At 49.1% G+C, this 22,122-nt stretch overlaps 2 protein-coding genes across 3 annotated transcripts in view; both read right to left on the bottom strand.

Moving 5' to 3' along the window:
- TMEM132B (transmembrane protein 132B) overlaps positions 1-11,505 on the bottom strand; it is a 177,966-nt gene extending 166,461 nt beyond the window's left edge. Inside the window, exon 1 of the mRNA XM_085238511.1 lies at positions 10,960-11,505. Coding sequence (XP_085094637.1) covers positions 10,960-11,044 — 85 coding nt within the window. The 5' untranslated portion in view covers positions 11,045-11,505. The remainder of the gene's footprint in view (positions 1-10,959) is intronic.
- A 6,120-nt stretch (positions 11,506-17,625) lies between these two features.
- AACS (acetoacetyl-CoA synthetase) overlaps positions 17,626-22,122 on the bottom strand; it is a 37,265-nt gene continuing 32,768 nt past the window's right edge. Inside the window, exons 16-19 of one of the 2 annotated variants that reach the window (XM_085238843.1) lie at positions 22,018-22,076; positions 20,609-20,811; positions 18,857-19,009; positions 17,626-18,438 (exon numbers count right to left, since the gene is read on the bottom strand). In XM_085238843.1, the coding sequence (XP_085094969.1) occupies positions 18,872-19,009; positions 20,609-20,811; positions 22,018-22,076 (400 nt within the window). In that variant the 3' untranslated portion in view covers positions 17,626-18,438; positions 18,857-18,871. Of the gene's footprint in view, positions 19,010-20,608; positions 20,812-22,017; positions 22,077-22,122 lie in introns of both variants that reach the window. The other variant, XM_085238842.1, reaches the window with a different exon arrangement.

Raw genomic sequence — 22,122 nt, forward strand, 5'->3', positions numbered from 1 at the left:
GAGTCAACAGCATATGTCGCTCTCAGAAAATACCGCATCTGAATGAGATATTTCCCCGCTCCTTTTATTTAACGAACAAACAGAACCAATCCTCAGCACGTCCCCTCGCAGCGCTGCCTGGTGAGGCAGCAGTTAAGCCAGTGCTCAAACTTCTCCACGACAGGCAGAGCGTTTCCTGACACTGCCATGGGTCTGGGGAGAACGGATGCGCAGGGCAAACAAAAGGATTTATTTCCCTTTTTATGATAAGATGACAATTCAGGAGCCCGGCAAATCCTGAAAAAGAAGTCTCTGGAGGATGGTTTCAAACAGAAATGAGCCTGGGAGCCGCTGCTGCTGTTTTGCTGATGGCATTTATATCCCCACTGCGAGCAGCAAAGGAAAGACTGGATCTGCAGGGGGGACAAGGCTTGGTCAGGGAATACATGGAGAGCTGTCCCACCTGCAGCCCCCACCCCACTCGCCTGCCTCACACAACGCCTCCTGCATCATTCATACCATTGCCTTTCACTGTTATTCTTGCAGAGGCTGAACCAACAGAGAGAGCGGTGTGAGGGATGCAAGGTGGAACTGCTGGGACCAGGCACACTGTCCTCAGCCACGGCCGTCCCCGAAGTGGCAATGGGAAATGGGGACATCACAATGAAAACCTGGTCACGGTGCACTGTGGCTGCTGCGCAACAGCACAGAAGAGAAACTAACATTTGCCTCCGGTTCCCCATCGTATATCTGAAAGGCTTGGAGTCATCCCCAAGGCATCCAACGAGATGTGTGTTTGCGGCATGTTTGTGCATGGAAAATGAAAGCTCTCTGAGAATCATCTCCAAATACCAACATTGCACAAATGCTGTACCAACAGCACTATACATATCTAATGTCCCTGGGCTCCAAACCATGAAAAGAAAGTAAAATCAGCAAGCAGAGGTATGCTGAGCACCTCCCTTCCAGACACAGGGTAAATGCAAAAAGCATTTTATTCCCATATCTCCATTTTGCTCAGAACTGATCGCACAACCATCTCACTCCAACTCAAGACCAACCAACACAGAGCAGGACACTTTGTGCCAAACGCTCAATGACATCCATACATTCATGAACTAACTCAACCACCACTCAATGCGATGCAAAGCGTTTGGTGGTCAATAGCTGCGAGCATCGATCCCTGCAAGCAGCATTCCCCAGCCCCAGCTCCTACAGCAGCCTCTGCCTGCACAGCTCCACAGTCACTGCCATCTCCCCCAGTCAATGCCATCGATGAGGCTGCAGATGGAAGCCCAGTGTGAGGCCGTGGTGCCCACAGGGGTTGCTCAGCAGTGCTGCCTGCACCCAGCGAAAGGAGAGGTTCGGGCAGCAAGCAAACCGCAAGCAGGGAGAGGCACGAGGAATTGCTGCATGCAAAATAAATAGTGAGTGCTCCGCCTTTTCTAAGAGGTTTGTAGAGATTTAAAGTCCACCGGTTATTACTAAAGGTGACCCGCAATGAGCAGAACAAATCTTCAAGCTTCTGCGTTGTGGCCAAATAGCCCCAAACCTGTGTTTGGGAAGGGAACAGCTTCTCGGGCCCTGCTGTGCATCTGCTGTGTGTGAGCAGTGGGATCCTGCCCGGTGCCTTCAGCACTGCGGGGCCGCATGCACAGCATCATCGTGGGGCCACGCGTGTCCCAGCAGTGCCTCATGGGCACAGCCCGAGCATCCCGTGTCAAACGCTGTCAGAGCAGCTGGGTCCTCAACTAGTAGCTGTCAATCTCCATTTGTTTGCAAAGCCGCGAAGAGGGCTTTTATATTCCTCTTAGAGATACGGAACAGGCACTCCGATTTGGCTTTAAATGAAAGCATGAGATAATGTTGGCTGCCGGTTGAGCTCAAAGACAGGGTTTAAACAGCATCAGAAACATTCGCAAAGACAAGAAAGAGGCGCCTTCGGGCTGCTGGACCTTCAACTCTGCGACCAACATCCCACAAACTTCTTAAGCACGCTGCAGGGCCCACGTCCATCAGCACTGCCATCCCCCAGCAGGACCACGCTTGGGCAGAGGAAGCGATGACAATCTGATGGTATAAGGCATGCTATTCTCTTCGTGATTTTTTAATTTTATTATTATTTGGAGGAGGAACCCTGGCATGCATGGCCACAGCTCCTCCACTGCAGTCCAGTCCTTGCCTGCAGGCCAGAGATGACGCTGCTCAGCACCTTCCTCCTGCAGACTGCAGGGCAGTTCTAAAAAGCACCAGGTGTGGAAAGGTGCTGGTAGGAAATACAGTTTAAAAAAAAAAAACAAAAAACAACAAAACAGCCAAAACCCTCCAGGTGAAAACCTAAAGCGCAGCAAAGCAATGGAATTGGATGCAGCCCTCCAGCTACACCAGCCCTGTCGCTTCTCCTCTCCCCTGAAGTTAAATTGAGGCAATTTTCATGAATATGTTAAATTGGCAGGAAAAACTCAGAGCAAAGAACAGCTTGTTTCTGCTTTGGAAATCCCTCTCTCAGCCTCATCGTGGTCCTTGCCAGTACCCAGCATCTCCTCCGCCATTAAGTTATGCTGTGTGTTAGCAGAAACCCTCACTGAAAAGAAAAAACCATCAGTAATGACTCAGCCCTCACTGCAGGGTCACTTATGGGGATCTCAGCTGCCCATCACGGTGCGACCAAGGACCCCGGGCTGCCCGTATCGATCCCACAGGTGCTGACCTGCTGAAATCAAAACAACGCCCAGGGTGCGATTTTCAGGAGATGGGAAGATGTAACGCTGCCTAAAATAACCCCCAGATTCTGCTGCAGGGATGGGCACGCCAGCGTGTGCCTCTGCTTTATTACATTAATAAGCAGCCATTCAGCTCTCACGGTGTCCCCAAGCTGAAGTGACACATGGAGGTCTCCCCCTGCTTCTCGCCCCCATTTGATTTCCTGTTCCCACAAAGGCATGCCCATAAAAACGCTTTTTTTATTACTATTTTATCCTGTTTTCCTCCAAGACGCAGCATCAGGAATAATACGTTTTGTTGTGGAGCTTTTCTGCCTTGGCAATGATGGGTATTACTCACAAATCACGTCACACCCAGCTGTTCACCTTTGCTACAACCACTATTATTTTAATGGGAATGGTAAAAATAAATTGGGGAGAAAAATAACAGCAACTTTCCAGTTGGGTTTCCAGATTGAGATCTGACCTCACACACGCCACGTGCAGATGCTGATGTTAAAACCCAACTGAGCTTCTCCTACCCGGGGAACAGAGCTCAGTGTGCCAAAATGGGCCCCAAAAGGCTCAGAGCCCAGCTGCGTCTTCCTGCCCATCACAGCCCACCCCAGCCAGGGCAGCACCAGGCACACAGGGCAGGGACAGAAATACAGCAGCAGACACATGGATGCCATCTCCCCACTCTCCAGTGAGCACTCCAGTGCACCCACGCAGCTGGAGCATCCCAGCCCCCACACTGCGGGCAGACCCAAGGCACAGAGTTCTTTCATTTGCAGCATCTGGTTCCTTGGCAGGCTCCTCAGGCTATTCTGTCCCTAGCTGTTAAGCTGTCTCTAGCTCTGCTTCACAAGTTTGCTGCTTTTGGCATATAGCAGTCTTTTCTCATCTTTCCAGGCCATTATTTTGGCTGAACGTTGCTCTTAGAGTACGGGAATCAGACTACTCGCATCTCCCTCTAGGAGCCAAAATAAGCAATACCCATGATGTTCTTTCAACACAAGCACTTCTTTTACTTCCCAGCCACACTCAGGAGGCCACGGCCACTCTCGTGAAGCACCATGCAGTTGCAGTTCCATTGCAACCACCAAGACACCATGAGCAATCGCACCCCAAAGGTCTCCAACATCATGGAGAAGGCTCTGCATCTCTGCCAGCGGAAGGTGGCAGCTGGAGGCCTGGGACAACCAACAGGAGCAACTCAGGTATCCCCAAACCTGGGAACGTTTTTATGGGAAAACACCCTTCACCCCTTTTCCTTGCTTTTGGGGCAGACTTACAGCTTCTCTGTTCCCATGCAGAATCAAAGCCTCCACCAGAGGCTCTTCTTGTTGAAGAACAACAGAAAGACCAACACAAGCAGTGCAGCCAAGGGCACTGCTATGAATGGTTTGAGTTGGAAGGGACCTCTAAAGGCTGTCTGGTCCCATTCCCCTGCAGTGCACAAAGACCCACAGCTCCATCAGGTGCTGTGAGCCCCGTCCAGCCTGACCTTGAGTGCTTCTCTCCCACATCACAGCAAGGACCCACAGGATCATTCGTCCTGGGACTCACGGTGCATTTATCCCTCCTGAAAGAATAATCCCATAAAGGAAAAATTACAGCAGATCTCAGAGCATTTAAATGCATTTCCATAGCCATTCATAACGATTCCCAGACAGCAGCCTTCATTAAGCTGGAGCATAGGCTGAGAGCACCAATTAGCAGCAGAAGCATTAAGGAAGAAGGATAGAAGCCATCCCCAACCTGCCTGGCTTTGCAGGAAGCAGCACAGGTCAGCACTGGTTGGGATACAGAACCAGTTCAGGTCCCACGAAGGAAATAAAATAACTTCTTTTTCCCCTCCCATTCTTCTCTCTACTTTTCAGCAGATTCCCTAGCTTTACGCTGTGCGGTCCTGTTGATGGACCATGGCAGCGTGACCCTGCTGCTGAGCTCCCACGTACAGCAGCAAAGTCACTGACTTTGACCCCTTCCAGCAGATGCAATCTGCTCAGCCCCATTAGAAGCTTGGTCAAGTCCAGCCTCAAACCGACAGCAAAGATGCTCACCAGTGCAACATACAAACCAACAGAAAAGATCAAATCAGCTATTTAAAGGATAAGTGTTATGGATTTTTGTTTTTCTAAGAGCCACGAGCAATTATTTTTGAGCACAGAGATCTTAGCCATTCGTTTATCCCAAAAATAAAAGTGGGAGAAAGAGGAAATGATTGCTTTTTCATTATTTGTCAGGCTGCCAGCACCGAAACAAAGTCAGAGGGCTGCCAGGAGATCTCTTTTGATCCAAGTAAGAATCGTCCTCAAACATTTCAAACCCACAGGGAGGGGGGAAAAAAAAAAAAAAAAAAAGAAAAAAAAAAAGTCTTTCCACCATGATTCTAAAGATAAATACCCAAGCAACAAAAGAAACCCTCCTCCCACATGCACAAGATGCTGCTGCTCACCACAAGCACAGAGGCTTTAAAAAAATGCTGTTGGGGTGAACCAAAACTGGACCAGGAACAGCCAGGCCCAACATCATCATTCACAGCGAGTTAGAGATATTAAAAAATATATATATATAAAAGATTCTACATCAGGAACCAATTTACTTTTGCTGCTCCACAGAGCAATCATGCCCCAGGACCTGCAGCTAAATGGCTGGAGCTCACGTAACTGGAACAGCAAAGGCAGCGGCAGAGAACTTGAATGGCTTATGAAATTCAATTGAAATTGATGGTTGGGAAAGGGAAACATTTAACACCCTGCCAGTTTAACGTCAGAGCACACACGTGTGCATTTGTACACGGGCTGAGAAGGGTGGGAGCTTGTTTTCTGCGTGCTTACACGCATATGACTCCCCACGGTGCTCAGGGAGGGAGGCAGCACCTTCCTGCAGCAATTTAGCCAACACTTTGGTATTTCAGCACCCCAGATCCCCCTCTATGGGAACCTTTAATACAAAAATCCATCATCAGTGCGTTGCTGCCTTCACAACCTGCAAGGCGGGGAGCCCACATCCATGCAGCTGCAGCATCCCCACTGCTGGGGAGCTGGGAGCACCGCCGGCTGCCGCTGTGCCTTCAGGCACAGATCACTTCAGCGCAGAGCCCATCTCTGATGAGCAATAGAGGAAAATTGTTGACAGGGGCGTGCTTCTCTATCAACTCAAAAATATCGTTTTGCAGAGTATTTTCACAGCTCAGCAGAAGGTGGAAGGAAAGGCAATATTATATTCTTTCCTGTGCGATTGTAAGTCATTATAATTTGCTTACAGTTGTTTTCTTGTTGGTTCAGCCTTCTTAGATGAAGCCCCCTAACTGGTTCCCCTTCTGACTCAGACATCAAACCTCAATCAAACCTCAACAGACATCAACAGAAGATGGACATGGGTAAAACATTCAGCATTGGACGCCCACTCCCAACTCCTCCAGGAGCCCCCAGTGCTTGCTGGGCTTTGCAGTCACTGCTATGATCACAGCAAGCACTCAGCCACGTGGAGGCAGAACTCTCCTCCATGGCACTGCCCATTGGTTCACATTGGTGAGAACCAAGCAGCCCGTACGCTTTGTGCCCTCGTGGTTAATGGCAAAGGAAAAAAAGAGAAATGCACAAATAATGAAATGAGATTATAAAAGTAAAACAACACTCCTGGACTTCTCCATCCAACGTAGCACCTGGAGCAAATTCTTACAAACAAATTAAAAGCCCTGAACATGAGGCTTTTAATGCAAACACAGCCAAGCAATTGAAGCAGGGAACGCACCTGCATAACGCATCACCCACTGCAAGAGACACACAGGCATCTGCCACCTGAGAAGCATCCCCTGCCAGTAATGGCACTGGTCATCCACTGGGGAGAGCGTGGGAGAGGAAAGAATGGCCCCGAAATGTTACAGCAGATACGGGCTACCCAAAAACCAATGGCAGTCTATTGTTTCCTGTATTATTTTTTTTTACTTTGGTACAGTTTCTATTTGTCAAAAGAAGCTTTAAAAAAAAAAAAAAAAAAAAAGCCAAGCAAAGCCCCACTGACTCTGAGCGCATTAATGGGCTTTAGATTTTGCCCATTCTCTACATTAAAGCAAGAAACCTGCAGCAGTTTTGTTTCTTTAAACACCAGGGGACTGATTACTGTGCAATGAGCACAGGTTCCTCCCACCACGCAGACAGATGGGCTGCTGCTCTGCAACCCCTCCACTGCAGGGCTGAGCTCAGCTGCTGGCAGCGGGGCTGCTCCCCTGCCTGGGGGACCTTCAGCCCTAACCCTAATTGCCAGCAGTGAGTCTCACTAATGGCCCCGAGCACCTTGGGGCACCTCCGTCCTGATGGGGAAACACGGGGTCAGGAGGAGAGCTGGAGCAGGGCACTGAGCACCAAGGGCTCTGCAGGAACCCACTGCTGGTCTCCCTCCCACCGCAGCCAAGCAGAGGCCCACAGCTCTCAGCCATGCCCTCCTGCACAGCCCCTGCTTTAACCCTGTATTCTTCACCCCTCCTCATCCTCGGGGAACGGCAGCAAAGCAGAGGAGGAAGCAGGCAATTCCCCGCCATCTGAAAGCTCACTTTCTAAATCAAATCAATTTTTCTAACATAATTTGCCTAATCTAAATCACTGACCCATGCATTTTCTCACAATCCTTTTGACAAGAGCTGCACCAATTGAAGCAAAGCTAAAACACTTCAACCAGACCAATTCATAGGAGTCTTTAGAGGGATTCTTTCATCACTGTAATTAATTCTTTAAGTACCACAGTGGGATGCTCAGAATTCATACCCAGTCCGAGGAGTAATGATTATACTAATGGGAGAAGCTGTGAAGTAAATAAATGCAAGTGCCCCACTGGAAGAGAGAGCTTTCATAGGAGATAACAGCAGGACGGGGTCCTGCACACCGACTGGGGCCCAGCTCACACCAGTGTGCTCATCACATCCAAGGGCACTGCATATGCAGATGGCTTTGCTGTGTGTGATGTGGATGGGTACCTGGGCTCTCAAAGGGTACAGCTGCAGAACGGCTCTGCAGCACAGCCCCTGAAAGGACAGCCCTGCTCCCTACATGCCAGGGTTGTGGGCTGATTTCAGCCATAAGAACATCACCTCCATCTCTCACCCTGTGCCAAAGACTTCCCGTAACTCTTGTAACGGGGCAGAACCCCGCTCTGCTCCTCATGCCCACGGGTATTGTGCTCCCAGCACACGGACTGCAGCCCAGCAGCACCTGCTCTCGTCCCCCTCTGGGAGCTACAGATGGAAGAATGAATCATATTTGAAACGGGAAAAAAAAAAAAAAAAAAACACCAAAAAACACCTCAACTGCAATAAAATTCAAGCTGTCTTATGTTTCACTTGCCTTTTCCTTTCTTAATGATGGAGCTGAACCTTTTTTTTGCACCAATATTACGGTAATAACTTTCAGCGGGCTACTCCTAAGCAAAAGACAGAAAATGAGTAACTGAGCTGCATTAAAAAAAAAAAAAAAGAAGAGGAAACCTTTGTATATTAATTCTCATGGCTGACAGAGATGAGGATTTAATAATGTTAGTAACTAAGCCGCTCCATTACTTTCAAACACCTTGGAGGAGAATGCCTTTGTGCAAGATGAGTGCCAACGCAATGGCCTTCTCTGCACCTGTGGAGCACAATCCACAGCTCAGCACCACCAGCATTCCAAGTCCTCACCCTTTGTTCTGCCAACAGCCTCCACCTGTGAACGCAGGCACAGCCCAGGCTCAGCTGCTCCTCCCCGAGCAGCTCCCCCTTTAACCATTGGTCCCATTCTGTGACAGCAAATGGATCAAGCGGGAGGCTGGGCTGCTTTTGAAACTGAACAAACTGATGGTCTATAAAGGATGGTGTTTACGTTGCCTCTCCATAGATCGCTGACACGAATCTCTCTCTTTCCATTTCATCACCAAAATTTGGGAAGAAAGCGTTTTTAAAGAAAAATAATAATAAAATAAAGGGAGAAAGTGTACTCGAATCTGGAGCACATCATAAATTCATGAAGCTTTCTGAACGCTGTCAGAAATCAAACACGTTTACGTAAACAAAGAAAAGCTGAAAGTGTGCAGCAAGAGGATTTCTGGATAGCGTGAAAGAAATGTTAATATTTGCACTGCACCTGAGCCCGCAGCCCAACCTGTGCGAGTAGGAAACCCTCCCAGGGAGTGCTCCATGCATCAGAAGGCCCTTCCCATCTATTCCAGCATCCCAGTGGAGAACGGGAACTCCCAGAGAAAGGAAATGCACGGAGATCCCCCACCAAGAGGAGCATATCCCTGCCCAGAGCAGGTCAGCAGGGTGCTGATCTCTCCTCCGTGAGACGCAGAGGGGATGGGGATAAAAGCTGGAGGAAGGAGAACAGGGATGCCTGCAGTCACAGCAACTCACATCACAGCATGAGAAGTGCACAGAACACGTCTCGCTGCCACGCTAAGCTGCCTTAAACACGGAGCTAACGGCGCTCAGGGTGAGAGCTGCGGAGCCCCTATCATCCCCTGTAATAATACGGCACATTAATTGGACTGTATTGATTTGTTTTTTAATGTAACTGTTTTGGCATCCAAACCTCAGGAGAATCTATCGATCAGCTGCAGTCAGGTGTCAATGCATGGAGCTCTGCAACCGAGCTGCAGAAAACAAGCAGACCCAGGGGCAGTGCGGGCTCTTCCCTCCCAGAAGCCTCACAGTGCCCAGGTCACAGCGTTGCTTCCACAGTGCCCAAACCCACAGCAGCTTCACCACCTGCACAGCAGCTGCCGGAGGATTGCACAGACAGAAAGCAGAAGCCAAACGCCTGAAATGCATTGCCTTGATGGGTGTCAGAGCTGGAGGCAGCGTGGCCATGTCAGGCCGACCCCAGTGCCCCTCAACTACATCCATTTGGAGTCCGATTGGGCAAAACGCTGAAACTTGCACAGACGTGCAGAAAATAACCCACAACTCCAGGACTGCACTCCACAAACCTGTTGTACAGCAGCCAGCACAGCTGCTCCTTGTTGCTCCTGACGAGCCTCACCACAACATGGAGGCACTCGTTATGCAAAGCAGCACGGGGACAAACACCCCAAAGCACGCACACTGCCCACCCCACGCCTCTCCTCAGGTCTGAAGGCAGCAGCCCAGACCCCGTCAGGAGAACTTTGGACCAATGGGTGGCTGTGTCCTTAGGCCTCACGGCTGGAGCACGACCTCCAACAGCTGCCCCACACTGAGACCGTGGCAGCGCACCTGACCCAGCCCCACAGGGAGCCGTAGGGAGCTACAGGTGTGCGTGGCACACGCCCACCGCCTGCTGTGCCCCCAGAGCCCACACCCACAGGGCACAGCACGGCCCGGCGGGAGGCCGGCAGCCACAGCCGGCTTTCCATATGCTGAAGCACTCGGATCCGTGCTGGAAGCATTACACCCACAGCCCGATCTCACCATGGTAGCTGCCCACACAGGAGGAGAGGGGAACAGCAGAGAAAAGATTACCGTTAACGTGGCAAAGCAATAAGGGGAAAAAAAAAAAAAAAAAGAACGAAAAAGAACACATTCCTTCGCTGTTTTTAACTCTCTGCTTGATTAAACGCAGAGGACTCAGAGCGGAGCATCGCGGTGCCCGCAGGAAAGCATTGCTGCGCCCACCGCCCGGGCTCGGCGGGATCCCCATCAGAGCCCGGGCAGAGAAAGGGCCCTCCTGCCCCACGGGAACCCTTCCCACATCTCTTCTCCTCGTCCTGCAGCCGTTGCCCGCGTCCCTCCGCTCGGTTTCCCCCCCTGGCTTCGTTTCGGAAGTTTCCCGGTGCCGCGGCCGAGCGGAGCGCCGCGCGACTGCAGCCCCGCCGCTCCGTAACGCCGGGCTCCGAGCAGCCGCTGCCGGGCACAGCGGGCGGCGCGCGAGGAGCTGCTCCGAGAGCCCCTTCCGAACCGGGACCGGGGGCTGAAAGCGCAGAGGGCAAACGCAGGAGGCGTTAACCCCCCCAAGGGCCCGACCCTGTCCGCGTAACCCCAATTTTATCGCAAGTAATTGCAAGAAACCCCTCGGCAACAGCTGAAGAGCGCGTTCCCGGAGCGCTCCCCACATCTCCCACCCCAGCGCCCGCGGACCCCCAAACTCCTCCGCCCCCCCCACCCGGTGCCCCCCGACCCGGAGCGGGCAGCGCACGGAGCCGCGTTCAGAAAAGCGAAGTGGGGAGGGGAGAAGGAAAGGAAGATTGGGGATAAAATTAAAAAAGAAGAAATAATAAAAAAGAAGAAATAAGGAGAAGAGTTGCCGGCTCGCGGCGGAGGGGTTACCTCGGCAGAGGAGCAGCAGCGGCGGCAGGAGCAGCGCGGGGCCCGGGGGGAGCATCCTCCTCGCTCCATGCCCAGAAGTAGTCATGGTGCTGATTTATGGGCGCGGGGCGGGCGGGGGCCGGGGGTGTCGCGGCGCCGCCGGTAACCACTCCCCCGCCGCTCCCCCGCTCCGGAGCCCCGCGGGGGGGTAGGGATGGGGTTGGGGATGGGGGGGGGGGGCACGGCCCCACCGCCCCGCTCTCACCGCCTCATGGCCGCCGATGCCCCCCGCTCACCTGCGGGGACGGGACGCTGAGCGAGGGCTCCGCGTGCGAGCCTGACCCGCTCCCCTCTCCCCTCCCTCCCCCCCCGCCCCGGGGCCCGCCCGAGGCCGCTGCCCCCGGGGCCCGGCCGGATCCCCCCGAGCGGCGGCGGGGCTGCCCCGGGCGGCCCGAGCGGAGCGGAGCGGAGCGGAGAGAGCGGAGCGCGGTGGGGCGGAGGGAAGAGCGCGGCTCCCCCCTCGCGGCCGCCGCCGTCACTGCGCGGGGCCGGCGGGCCGGGAGGGGCGCGAAGGGGTGTGCCGAGCTGAGGGCGAAGCGTTCTGCAAAGAGCGGTGCGATGGGGTTTGCGAACAGCCCTGCGAAACGGCGCGCGCGGGAGTTTGCAAGGCGGCGCGCGCAGCGGTTTGCAAAGAGCCGTGCAAAAAAGGCGCTGCGAAAGAAGGCGCCGCTCGCAGAGCCTCGCGAGGCGCTTTGCGAAGGGATTTGCGGAGGGCCGTGCGGAGGAACGCAGGCGGCGGTCAGCAAAGGGCGGCGCAGAGCAGCGCTGCGGGGCGCAGCCCCAGACCTCTGCCCTTGAATGGCAGCTGCTGGAAACCAGGTGGCGGTGACAGCCAGCGCAGCCCTTTGGGAAGCCGTTGCTGCGATTGCGATCAATCCAGCAGGGTAAAACAGGAGAATAACCAAAGAAAGCGTCCCTCTGGGATCCTCCCCAGCTTTGCAAACAGGTCCCCGAGTTGGGTTTTCTGTTGCATTTGCTGTCCTCTGCTTTGCAATCGTCGCCGCTCCTATGAACGTGGTACCAAATTGCAGCCTCGTATTTTACTGCTGCACCCAAACAGAGCGACGGCGGCTGGGAGGGAGGCCTCTTCAATATTCAGATCATAAAGCATCCTTGGGTTATCCCTTCTTTATTTGCCCTAATAGCTGGTCGTAAAACCCACTTTTAAGGAAATAATTGTGTACAGAAGAATCAGTCGCATGCCACAGAGATGCTGTTATTTGCATAATTACGAGGAGCCTGATTTTATCTCTTAGCTTTGTCAAAACAAGGGGGAGCGATCTCGCACCACATTTCTGATGCCCTTGAACCAACCAGAACACGCAGCCCTTCATTCAGGTGAGCCTGGGCTCGTGGGGTTCACACACAGTTTGTGCTGTGAGCTCTCCCTGCTTTCTGCCCAAGGCTGGGGCAACCCAGCTCCTGCTCCTCAGTGGCAAAGAAGCACAGATGCTCAGCGAGGGGCTCTGTGCTTCTCTGGCTCCACAGCAGGTGGAGCAGATATGGGTTTAATCAGCACCTCGATCGGATCCAGCTGTTCTTTTTCACAGGGCTCCATCCATATTAAGAATCACCTTTGCATCAGAAGCATGCTGTGCTGTCACCTTGCTGCTCAGTGCCAGCAGGTGGGTGGGAGGGCACGAGCAGCACAGAGCCCCAAGGGAGAGCAGGGAGACGTTCCAGGCCAGGCTGCCACTGATACAGAAAAGGGATCTTCTCAGCACAAGCCCAGGCAGGCAGCACTTCGCACCCCCATCCTCAGAAATTCTGGTCTGCCTCTCTAATGAAAAGGAGAGACTCCTGCCACCAGGAGCACTGCAAAAAATTAATGGAGATTACAGCTGTAACTGCTCAAATCGAATGCAAACCCATGTGTGGCACGGCCCTTTTGCAATTTTAGCAGCTTGCGATGGCCCTGTTTACAGCTGTCCCTGCCTGATCTGAGCCCAGCAGGAATGAAGCTAATAGAAAGCGAGCAAAGTGAATTAGGAGCAGAGAGGCTGTGAGAGCAGCGCATCCCGCTGCAGCCACACCGGGAGATTTGTCTTTCAGACAGCACAAAGTGCTCCCCTCCCCTCTGCGTGCAAAGTGCCCCGGCTGATCGGGACTGAAAGGACAGCACAGCCCCCGGGTCCGGCAGGGAAGGGCTGATGGCTCCGAGCACAGCCCCACTCCTATGGGAGCTCCGGGGGAGGAGAGCTCACCCCGATCTTTCCTCCTTCCTTCTCCGGGAGCTGAGGGAGAACTCAGGGCACAGCACTGCTGGGGCTGCTGGTTGAACGATGCCTGCAAGGTGTCTGAACACAGCGTTTGTTGGGATGCAGAGATGAGGAGACCTGAGGGCAAAGGGACCCCGCTTCTCACAGCTCAGCCTCACATCCTGCTCCGCGGGACAGGGGCCCCCAGGCACAAAACTATTGATTTTCACCTCTACTTTAACAAATGAGTGGGGAAATTTCCACTCCTTAGAGGAGGAGATGCTCTGAATATTTATGTTATCGTTCACCAATGGAAAAAAAGAAAAAGTGCCATAAATGCACATATTTGGTGACCCAATTTGAGTGGCTCATTACAATCAGATCAAGCTAATTGCCAGCCTTGTATTTCATTTGGCAACTTGTTAAGCTAATTGAACAAAATAAAACTAATGAACAATTATAATGAAGTTTATAATTAGACCATTGGAAAAACTCAGTGTGAGAATGTTTAAGGCGTAATGAATGTTCGGGAGGAGTCAGGCAGTGATGCCAAATGCTCCTTCCCAGGCCTGGAGATGGTGGTGTGTCACTGCTCCCAAATCACATCAATGCAGCGTAATATTAATTACATTCATGCCCTTCAAGTATGCACATGGCATTTAGCGACCCTAAATTGAGGGCTGAGCCTATTAGAGAGGCAGCTGAGAGCCGGGTGCTGTGCCGAGCTCCTCGCACGGCCATGCACATCTCAGCCCCGTTAGAGCAGGGCTCTTGTGCTGCAGGAGCTGCATCCTAACAGAACGATGCATCGCTCCAATGCAGAACTGCATTGCCAGCGAGGAGTCAGGGAGACAAACCAGGAGGAACAGAAGGAGTGGGAGATGGGAGAGTGATCGCACAGGAATCCAATGGGGCAGCGCCGAGCACAGCTGGAACAGCGATCCCAGCACACAGCAGCCTCCTCGTGCTGCTCTGGGCTTCTTCTTCCTCGGTTCCCTGTCCCCCTACAGCAGCACGGCTCAGCAAACAGGAATAAACCCTAAAGCAAAGCATGAAACAGGCCCTGCGATGCGGGATAACCGGGGCCATTTACAGCCTCGCTTGGCATTTGCATTAAAGAACAAACCCTGTAGGAGAACCTCTCTCCACGCTTTACACTCCTGCATTAATTCATGAAGTGTCGTGTATCTGGCCTATTTCATTATACATAAGAACCAGGCCGATTAAAACCCTCAGGTGAGTACAGCAGCCGCACAGCCAGGCCGGCACAGCCAGGCCCATGGAGGCACAGAGCCGGACCTGCTCAGCTCAGCTCAGCTCCCTTCCTGCAGGCAGGTTATTTCAGTTCAGTGTTACCTTTTTGTAGCTAACAGCAGCTGAAGAGGCTCAACCCCACAGTCGGGTGGGAATGTTGGCCTGCACCGACCACTTCTGCTGCAGGAAAGGGAATGGCACTGACAAAGGGAACTCTGGAGAGCAGATTCCTCAGCAGTGTGAACCTCTGTGTCTTCTTTAATATGCTATCATAATCAACAATCCTGAGCACGTTTTTTTTTCTATGGGTCGTCATTGTGTCAGCCAGAACCTCAGGCAGAACGCTGGTAATCCTCTTGAACTCTGCAAAAGCACTCGTCAAAAGCGTTAGGACAAGAATTAAGGTCTTGTAATTATAAAGTAGGAGGCCCAATTAATTCTTTGCTAACATGCTACAGAACAACAAGGGCTCACCAATTGCACACTGAGGATTCCCTCCCCCACACACTGCTCTGTCCCCAAACTCTGTGGCCGAGAAGGATTCCTCCGACCCACAGAACCATGAGGAGAACTGCATGGACAGCTGAGGCTGCAGTGTGAGTACTGGGGGCACCCTACAGTTCTGCAGCTCAAGTTGCTCGAGATGCCCTCAGACCCACTAACAGCATTTCAGGAGCTGTTTCCCACTCCTCTGCACACCAATTCGCTCCTGCTTTGCACGCAGCCCATGCAGATCAGCCCTTCAAAGGAGCTGTGCTCTCAGCAGCTTGGCCACGCTGCACCAAGCTTGTGCATTTCTGCTGCAACACAGGACAGCATTTAGCTTCTTTCTGGTGACCCTACAAACCCCCAAGCCCTGCAGCTCCATCTCAGGATGAAGCTGTTACACTCCACTAATGCATTTTAATATTACCTTAATGCTCATTTGCCTGTGTGACTGACTGCTCTGCCTTGCCAACAGCATCCTTCTCACTACGCACGCACTGAACGAAAGACATCAACAGCCCCAGGGAAGGTGGACTCTATCAGGCAGTTACCTTTGTTTTTAAAATCACTGAATTTGTAATTCACACAACCAATTTCTCTTTTTGCACGTAACTTCTATCAGCTCCATCCTGTTTGGGCAGTTGTGTGCCTGCTCATTTTCTTTGGAACCACTGCTAACCATGGAAATTAACTGAAATCAGAAGGCAGTGAGAGGGAAAGTACCCGCTTTGAGAGGAGCTGACAACAGCACATTTATAAGAGGGCAGCAATAAGACTGTGAGTCAAGGACAGATGGATGGGGCCATACAGTCCTATGGAGGTGCTTTCAGATTTGCAGAAGACCGCCTGAGAAAAGCCCCCAGCTGTGGTGCTGCTGCTCTGAAGTTCCCCCTGTTGAACACTTAAGCCAGAGGCTTACAGTAATCTGTAGAGTGAGCTCTCTGCATCCCACACGTGCCACAAATATCTGTACTTTCCAAGCAAAGCACTGCAAACCCCAGATTGGGAATAGGCAGCACACACAACCGGGTGCCGCTGGTTACACAGTGACAGCCCAAAGGCAGCAGATCTTGGGACAGAAGACCTGAGCTCACAAGAATCCTCTTGAAACAGCATTTGCCCCCTATTTCCTTATGTTTGATCACTATTTCCTTAGATCCAGGCTCTGAAGAGAGCACAGCTAGCTTATAGCTGTAGATGGGCAGCAGGAAAGCTACCTTCTCTGCTCCTTATTGCCAGCTGGTGAGCTGCCCCCACCTTTCCAGGCATTCTGAACTACCCCCATCTGGACAGAGCTGTGTTGCAGTACCCAAAGAAATAGGTCACTTGCATTTCTCTTTGCTTACCTTTGGTGTACATTGGTTGTTTGGAGGACAGGAGGAGCTGGCCTCAGGAAGCCTGAACAACAGCCAGCTCTGCCTCCACCTCCCTCAAGGAACAACTCACCCCTCCTTCTCCCCTCATCTCCATCAGCTGTGTCCCCAGCACTTCTGAAACTCAGTTCTTTAAAACCAGGTGAGGCACTCAGAGGTCACTGTCTGCAGAGCACAGAATTTGTATGACCTATCACGGCTTTACAGCTAGCAGGTCATTTCCAGCACACAGACTTGTACATACACACACACTTTTTTCCCCTGTTAATACACTCTGGGAACACCTTTGAACAGTCTGACATTTGCAGGAGATCAAATTAGATCTGTTAAAGCTTCCTATAATTTTTCCAGTATGATATAGGATTAAAAAAAACCAGCCTGTAGGCATTGTATATGTTTTTAGCATATCTGTGCTTCTAAACTATCTTTAATTAATGAAATATCCCCAAATTACTTATTAATAAGGGTCTGTGGGCTTTGTAAACAGACATTTTGCATGAATTAAAGAACAATATAATGAAGTTTTAATGAATACAAAGTCACAGTTAATGTAAAATTTATATATAGCACGCCAGAGGGGAAAGGAATTTAAAAATACTTTTAATCATAGGTTATTGGCAGCTGGATAGCTCATTTTTATACTTTCCTAATGGGTGCTTGGTATTTATGTGCTAGCATTTATCACGCCAGCATCTATACTGTCCAACTTGGTACAGTTCAAAAAGTCAAATGGAAACCAACTCATTTAAAGACTCATTTGCTAATGAGGCATTTCTGAGCCCCACAGTGGGTGTGGAGCTGCTGCCCACGACAACTGCGTTCTTTGGATTGTCACAGAGGGGCACTTTCACCCTTTGTGAATGAACAGCCACACTCCATGAGCTCTGCAGCAACATTCAGCTCAGAGCTGGCTGAGATTTGTCACGGGAGAGGAAACTACAATTCACATTGACTATCTGCAGCAGAGCATCGCCACCACCAACTCCTTGATTCTGCCCTAAACAACAGAGCATGCCCTTCCCCCTGTTAGCAGCATGAACATATTGCAGCCTGCAGCTCCTTCCCATACTGCCACCAGGCACATGTGCAGCACATTTTCTTCTCCTGTGACCTTCCAGCCATGCATACACAGCCAGCACCTATGCTTGCTTGCCCTGGGCTCTGCACCAGAAAGAGACAGGATAAAACTTTCAGAGAACAAACATTTTGCTGTGGGGATAGACTTGGCTTAAAAACCCATTAAAATCATCAGCAGAAATTAAGTTACAAATGGTTCCATGACAACCAATCTAAAGAAAATTAAGACAATAGCTGAGTGAAAGTGTAAACAAATATATATATTATATATATATATATAAAGAATCAATTTATTTTAATTAACTCTATTACTGTTGAATGCATTCAACACAATTGTAAGGACATCCATTATTTTAATGCAGTAAATACTTAACCCACAAAACTCAAATAGTGCAGGAGATGCTGACTGCCAGAGGTTCGGTACAACTGCTGCCATTCAATTTTCCTTGTGGGAAAAGAAAACAACGTTTTAGTGCTTCCATTTTACTGTTTTAGTTTGCTCACTATGGTATTTTTCCCTTTATGAACTGGAAGGGTACAGCGCTAGAAAACATTTTAGCCTTTCATTTGCACGGTGACATTTAGTATAAAAAAAACTGTTACAAAATCATCAGCTTTTAATAAACAAACACACTGGAATCCTTCAGCTAACATAACGGTGCACTGTTGCCAGTAAAGAACTTCAAAACAAGGAGGCAAACGCTGCCTCCAACTACAGTAATGTTAAACTCAGAGTAATTACAGTCAATTCCACGGACAGAACCCAGAGCTACGCCAGGAGTACAGCAGTGATTGCTCCTCCACCTTTGGAATCCCCTGAAGTCTATGAATGAAGAGCTTAAAACAACAGGAGGGTTCCATCCCAAAACGGAGCAGCAGTTCCCTTCAGAAGTACCATCAGCTGTTTTGGGCCTGGAATTATTCTGAGTCAAGTCGGATAGACTTAGTGCATTATGATTTGGCTTCATAAAAACATGGAAATGCATGCATAGGATGCTTCTGTGTTTCACAGACAAGTAGTTACAACTGCTGCACCTTCCTTGCAGGTGGCTCTAAAATGCATAAATTGAAAAAGAAAAACGTTAGAAATCCAGTTTCCTTTTTTTAAAACGTGAACGTTTTATGAAAGTAATATTCTATTATCAACTGTAACATCTACTAATGGTGCTCCCATCTGATGGGAATCTAACCAGAAACAACGCATTCATCATATATATAAAAATCAGAACAGGCAGGTTCCTCCTTCCAGGCTGGAAAAAACTCCAGGATGTATGGCATATTGAAGCAATAAAAGGGAGCTAAGCTTTACCCAAGCCTTTCATAATGCACTTTACGAGATATTTCTTTTTCTTTTAAAAGAACCACTGGTATTAAATAGAGCTTTTTCTTTACATACAGTATTGGTATATACAAAACAAACACAGAACAAAGACAGATGCAAAAAAAAAAAAAAAGAAAAAAAAAAACAACCATGAACACGTGGCTTCAGAAATTCTGAAGCTCAGGAATATTTTGGTAGAGGTCCAAAGTCTCTGGGTTTGAGAAAGCTCCCCGCTGCTCTACTTCTTTCCCCGCAATTATTTGCTTCACAGCCACTTCCACTTTCTTCCCATTTATCGTGTACTGAAAAACAAAGCCAGCAATGACAGAATTACACTTTTCATGCAGAAGCTTCATGGAAAGATTAATAAGAACACCTACCTAAGAACCCAGCCATAGTGCAGCCTCACACCTTCCCTTTTCTGCTACATTTGATCAGTGTTTAGCAGGTCAGGATGGGACTATGAAGATTTGCACAAAGAGCCCACAGTGTTTTTGAACACCTGGAGATCTCATGAAAAACAATGCTTTGCGTTACTGAAGCACAGCTGTACTATTTCCACCAGTAGGCAATGGCAGTGTAAAGTCAGGATTAGACAGGTTTTTATCCCCCCATCAGAAAATACAGTTCTATAAGTAGCAGAAAATAGAAAGAGGTTTCCTTTCCAAGCAAAACCTTCAAAGAAAGACAGGAGACAGCTTTGATCGCTTTACCACTGGAATATTTACCTGAAATGTAATTAAAATTCACTCCATTTTAAATTCAGTCAAAGTGTGAACTAATTAATGATCTAAGCAGGCTTTCCTGAGGGACAGACCATCATAAACACTTCACTACCATCAACTTTATGCTGTACATCCAAGTGATTTATGCAGCTTACAAGTTCAACACTTCACGCAGAAGCTAAACCACAGCCTAGAAAATCTAACCTTCACCATTTGTCAGGCGCAGGGGCTTTTATGTTCATGCTATGACAACATTTTAAAGCTAATACTATTGGAGAAGAGCAACTTGATACAGAAATAACCCAACAGATCAGATCCAGATCACTGTGTATTATGAAGTTGGCAGTCCTATGCCCTGGAATGTTTCTACATAGAAACCTCACTGGCAGTAGATGAGGTACCAGAGCACAAAATGATTGGTCTGAAGCCTCAAACCTATTGCATGTGGCCTCAAGACAAGCACAGCCTGCATCCCCATCCTGCAATAAGCTGTCCACCGAGCTGTTGAGGAGGCTGTAGTATCAGAGAGGACTAGGTAAGAGATGGGTTCCCAAATAAGAGTTCATACAGCAAGGAGGAGTAGGGTAGAGTACTACAGTTCACAATTCCAGAAGACTGAGCATGCAGCACCTTTAGCTGTACATTTCTCCTCTCTCCCTTTCACAAGCAGAAAGATTTTTAGTTATTGCTACTGGGAAGACAGTGATAAAGCTACATTTTAAATGGCTAAACAGATGTACAAGTGGAACGGTTTGCAAAATGATTTTATAAATTTGCTCAGTGTTCTCAGCTTTCATAAGGATGTCATTTGAAACTGGAAAACAGAAACAAACCAAGCTTATGGATAGCGTGAAAAGCTTAAGTTAAATTACTTTCCTAATATTTTCCTTTAAAGACTTCAAGTATATATTACTGAGAAAAAGCAGCTCGTATATTTATAAGCTGAGAATGGGCATTTTTAGGTATTGTTAAAAAAAAAAACAAAAACACACTTAGCTGAAAAGGAGATGAAATGATGTTGCTAGGCAACATAGACAAACTATTTATAAAGCTCGAATACACTTTTGAGATGCTAAAATTTCCATGCATGTGGGCTTGAAGAGCAATGACAACTGCTCCTTAATTACTATTCAAGGTGACAAAGAAAAAAAGTAGGCAGCATTTTTCATGACATACCGGAATGCCTTTGGTTTCTAGAATGAGGCTTGGAACATGCCTGGCAGAAAGTGCTACACGGATTGCATCTCGAATCCTTTTCACCAGATCCTCGCTGAACGCATGGTTTGAAGCCATCTTCAAGAAGAGTATCACCCTTTCCTCCCCATCTTTGTTGTACTGAGGGACACAGAGGCTATCAGAAACCTCCTCAAAGGCTTCAACTGGAAATCAAAGAAAAGTCATTTTTTAGTAGGCGTTTTGTTTTATTCTGAACACACGATTTCTGTAATTGCAAAAGACATGGGATGTACAAAGGGAAAGCAGACTTCCTGGCTAGGTCATTCTGCAAGCCTTGCCTCCAGGAGCTGTGAGATTCTAACTCCTGCCCAGCTGAAGTTTTAAGGGCCACTTGCATGTAGTCCCAGGGCAACAAAAATGGAACTGATGACGTTTTTTTTTACACAAAACTATTGTCTTTAGTTTTTCTCCCAATCTCCAGTTGCTGCTTAGACAGAGATCTAACATGCCTGATCACATAAGAACAAGGTGTGGCAACAGGTGCCCAAGGGAAGATTCACACCGTGGCACGCAGCTACGCCGCCCTTCACAGGCAGACGTTTGAGATACGAAGCAGTTTGCATCTTGACAGTCTCGTGGAGACTGCACTAGATTCAAATTCTAAGGATTCAAACCAATCCTGCTAAAACTGCTATTTATACTACAGAACCCTGTTCCCTATTTTGGGGAGGCAGAACCAGACGTCGGTTGTGCCAGGGTAAGCCTTCCAACACAAGAAGAACAAGAAGCACACAATTAAAGCACTGCAGTGCTGAAATGGAGCATGACCCAGGGCAGCTGCCACAAACACCCACACAGCTCTTCTGCAGCTAAGGGAACTTGATCCTCCAAACCTCACACAGCACTGGGAAGACACCATTCCCAGCAGAACACTATTTAAATTGATCAGGCTTCAGCAGTGCAACCTAGCCTCCCCATCCTTTGCACTTTTGGCTTCACCTGCAATCCTTCTTTTCAATCAGTTATTGTAACAGAAGCTCAAGTACTTATTAGGAACGATGAGATAGAACAAAATAGTGTCAAGAGCTTGGCTAAGGGAAAAAGAAAGAATAGCTTCATAAGTACTCTTTAAATTTGATCGAAATACCCGTAAGATGTTGTTATATGAAAGCAACATCTTACAGAGAACGTCTCAACAAGTCATCTCCAGTGCTCTAGATACTTTAGGAAGGCAACCAATTTCAAGTCTACAGGACAGACTTTTATTGTTCATGTTAATATATACCATTTTCCATTTGAAAAAGAGCAAGTTTTATCACTCAGTCTTTCCAGACACCTCTATAGCACTCATATCTCAGATTTACAGCAGCAAGGTTGTAGTTAAAGGATGTGAAAAGTTGATTTCATACCTATATTATAGATTTCAGAACTTCCGAATCTTACTCCATTTGGATTTAATGTACCATCACTGAAAGTCACACACAAAACAAAGAGGCATTAAAATGTAATTACAG

This window comes from Meleagris gallopavo, chromosome 17 (genome assembly GCF_905368555.1).
Source record: "Meleagris gallopavo chromosome 17, MGAL_WU_HG_1.1, whole genome shotgun sequence".
Classification (NCBI taxonomy): Eukaryota; Metazoa; Chordata; class Aves; order Galliformes; family Phasianidae; genus Meleagris; species Meleagris gallopavo.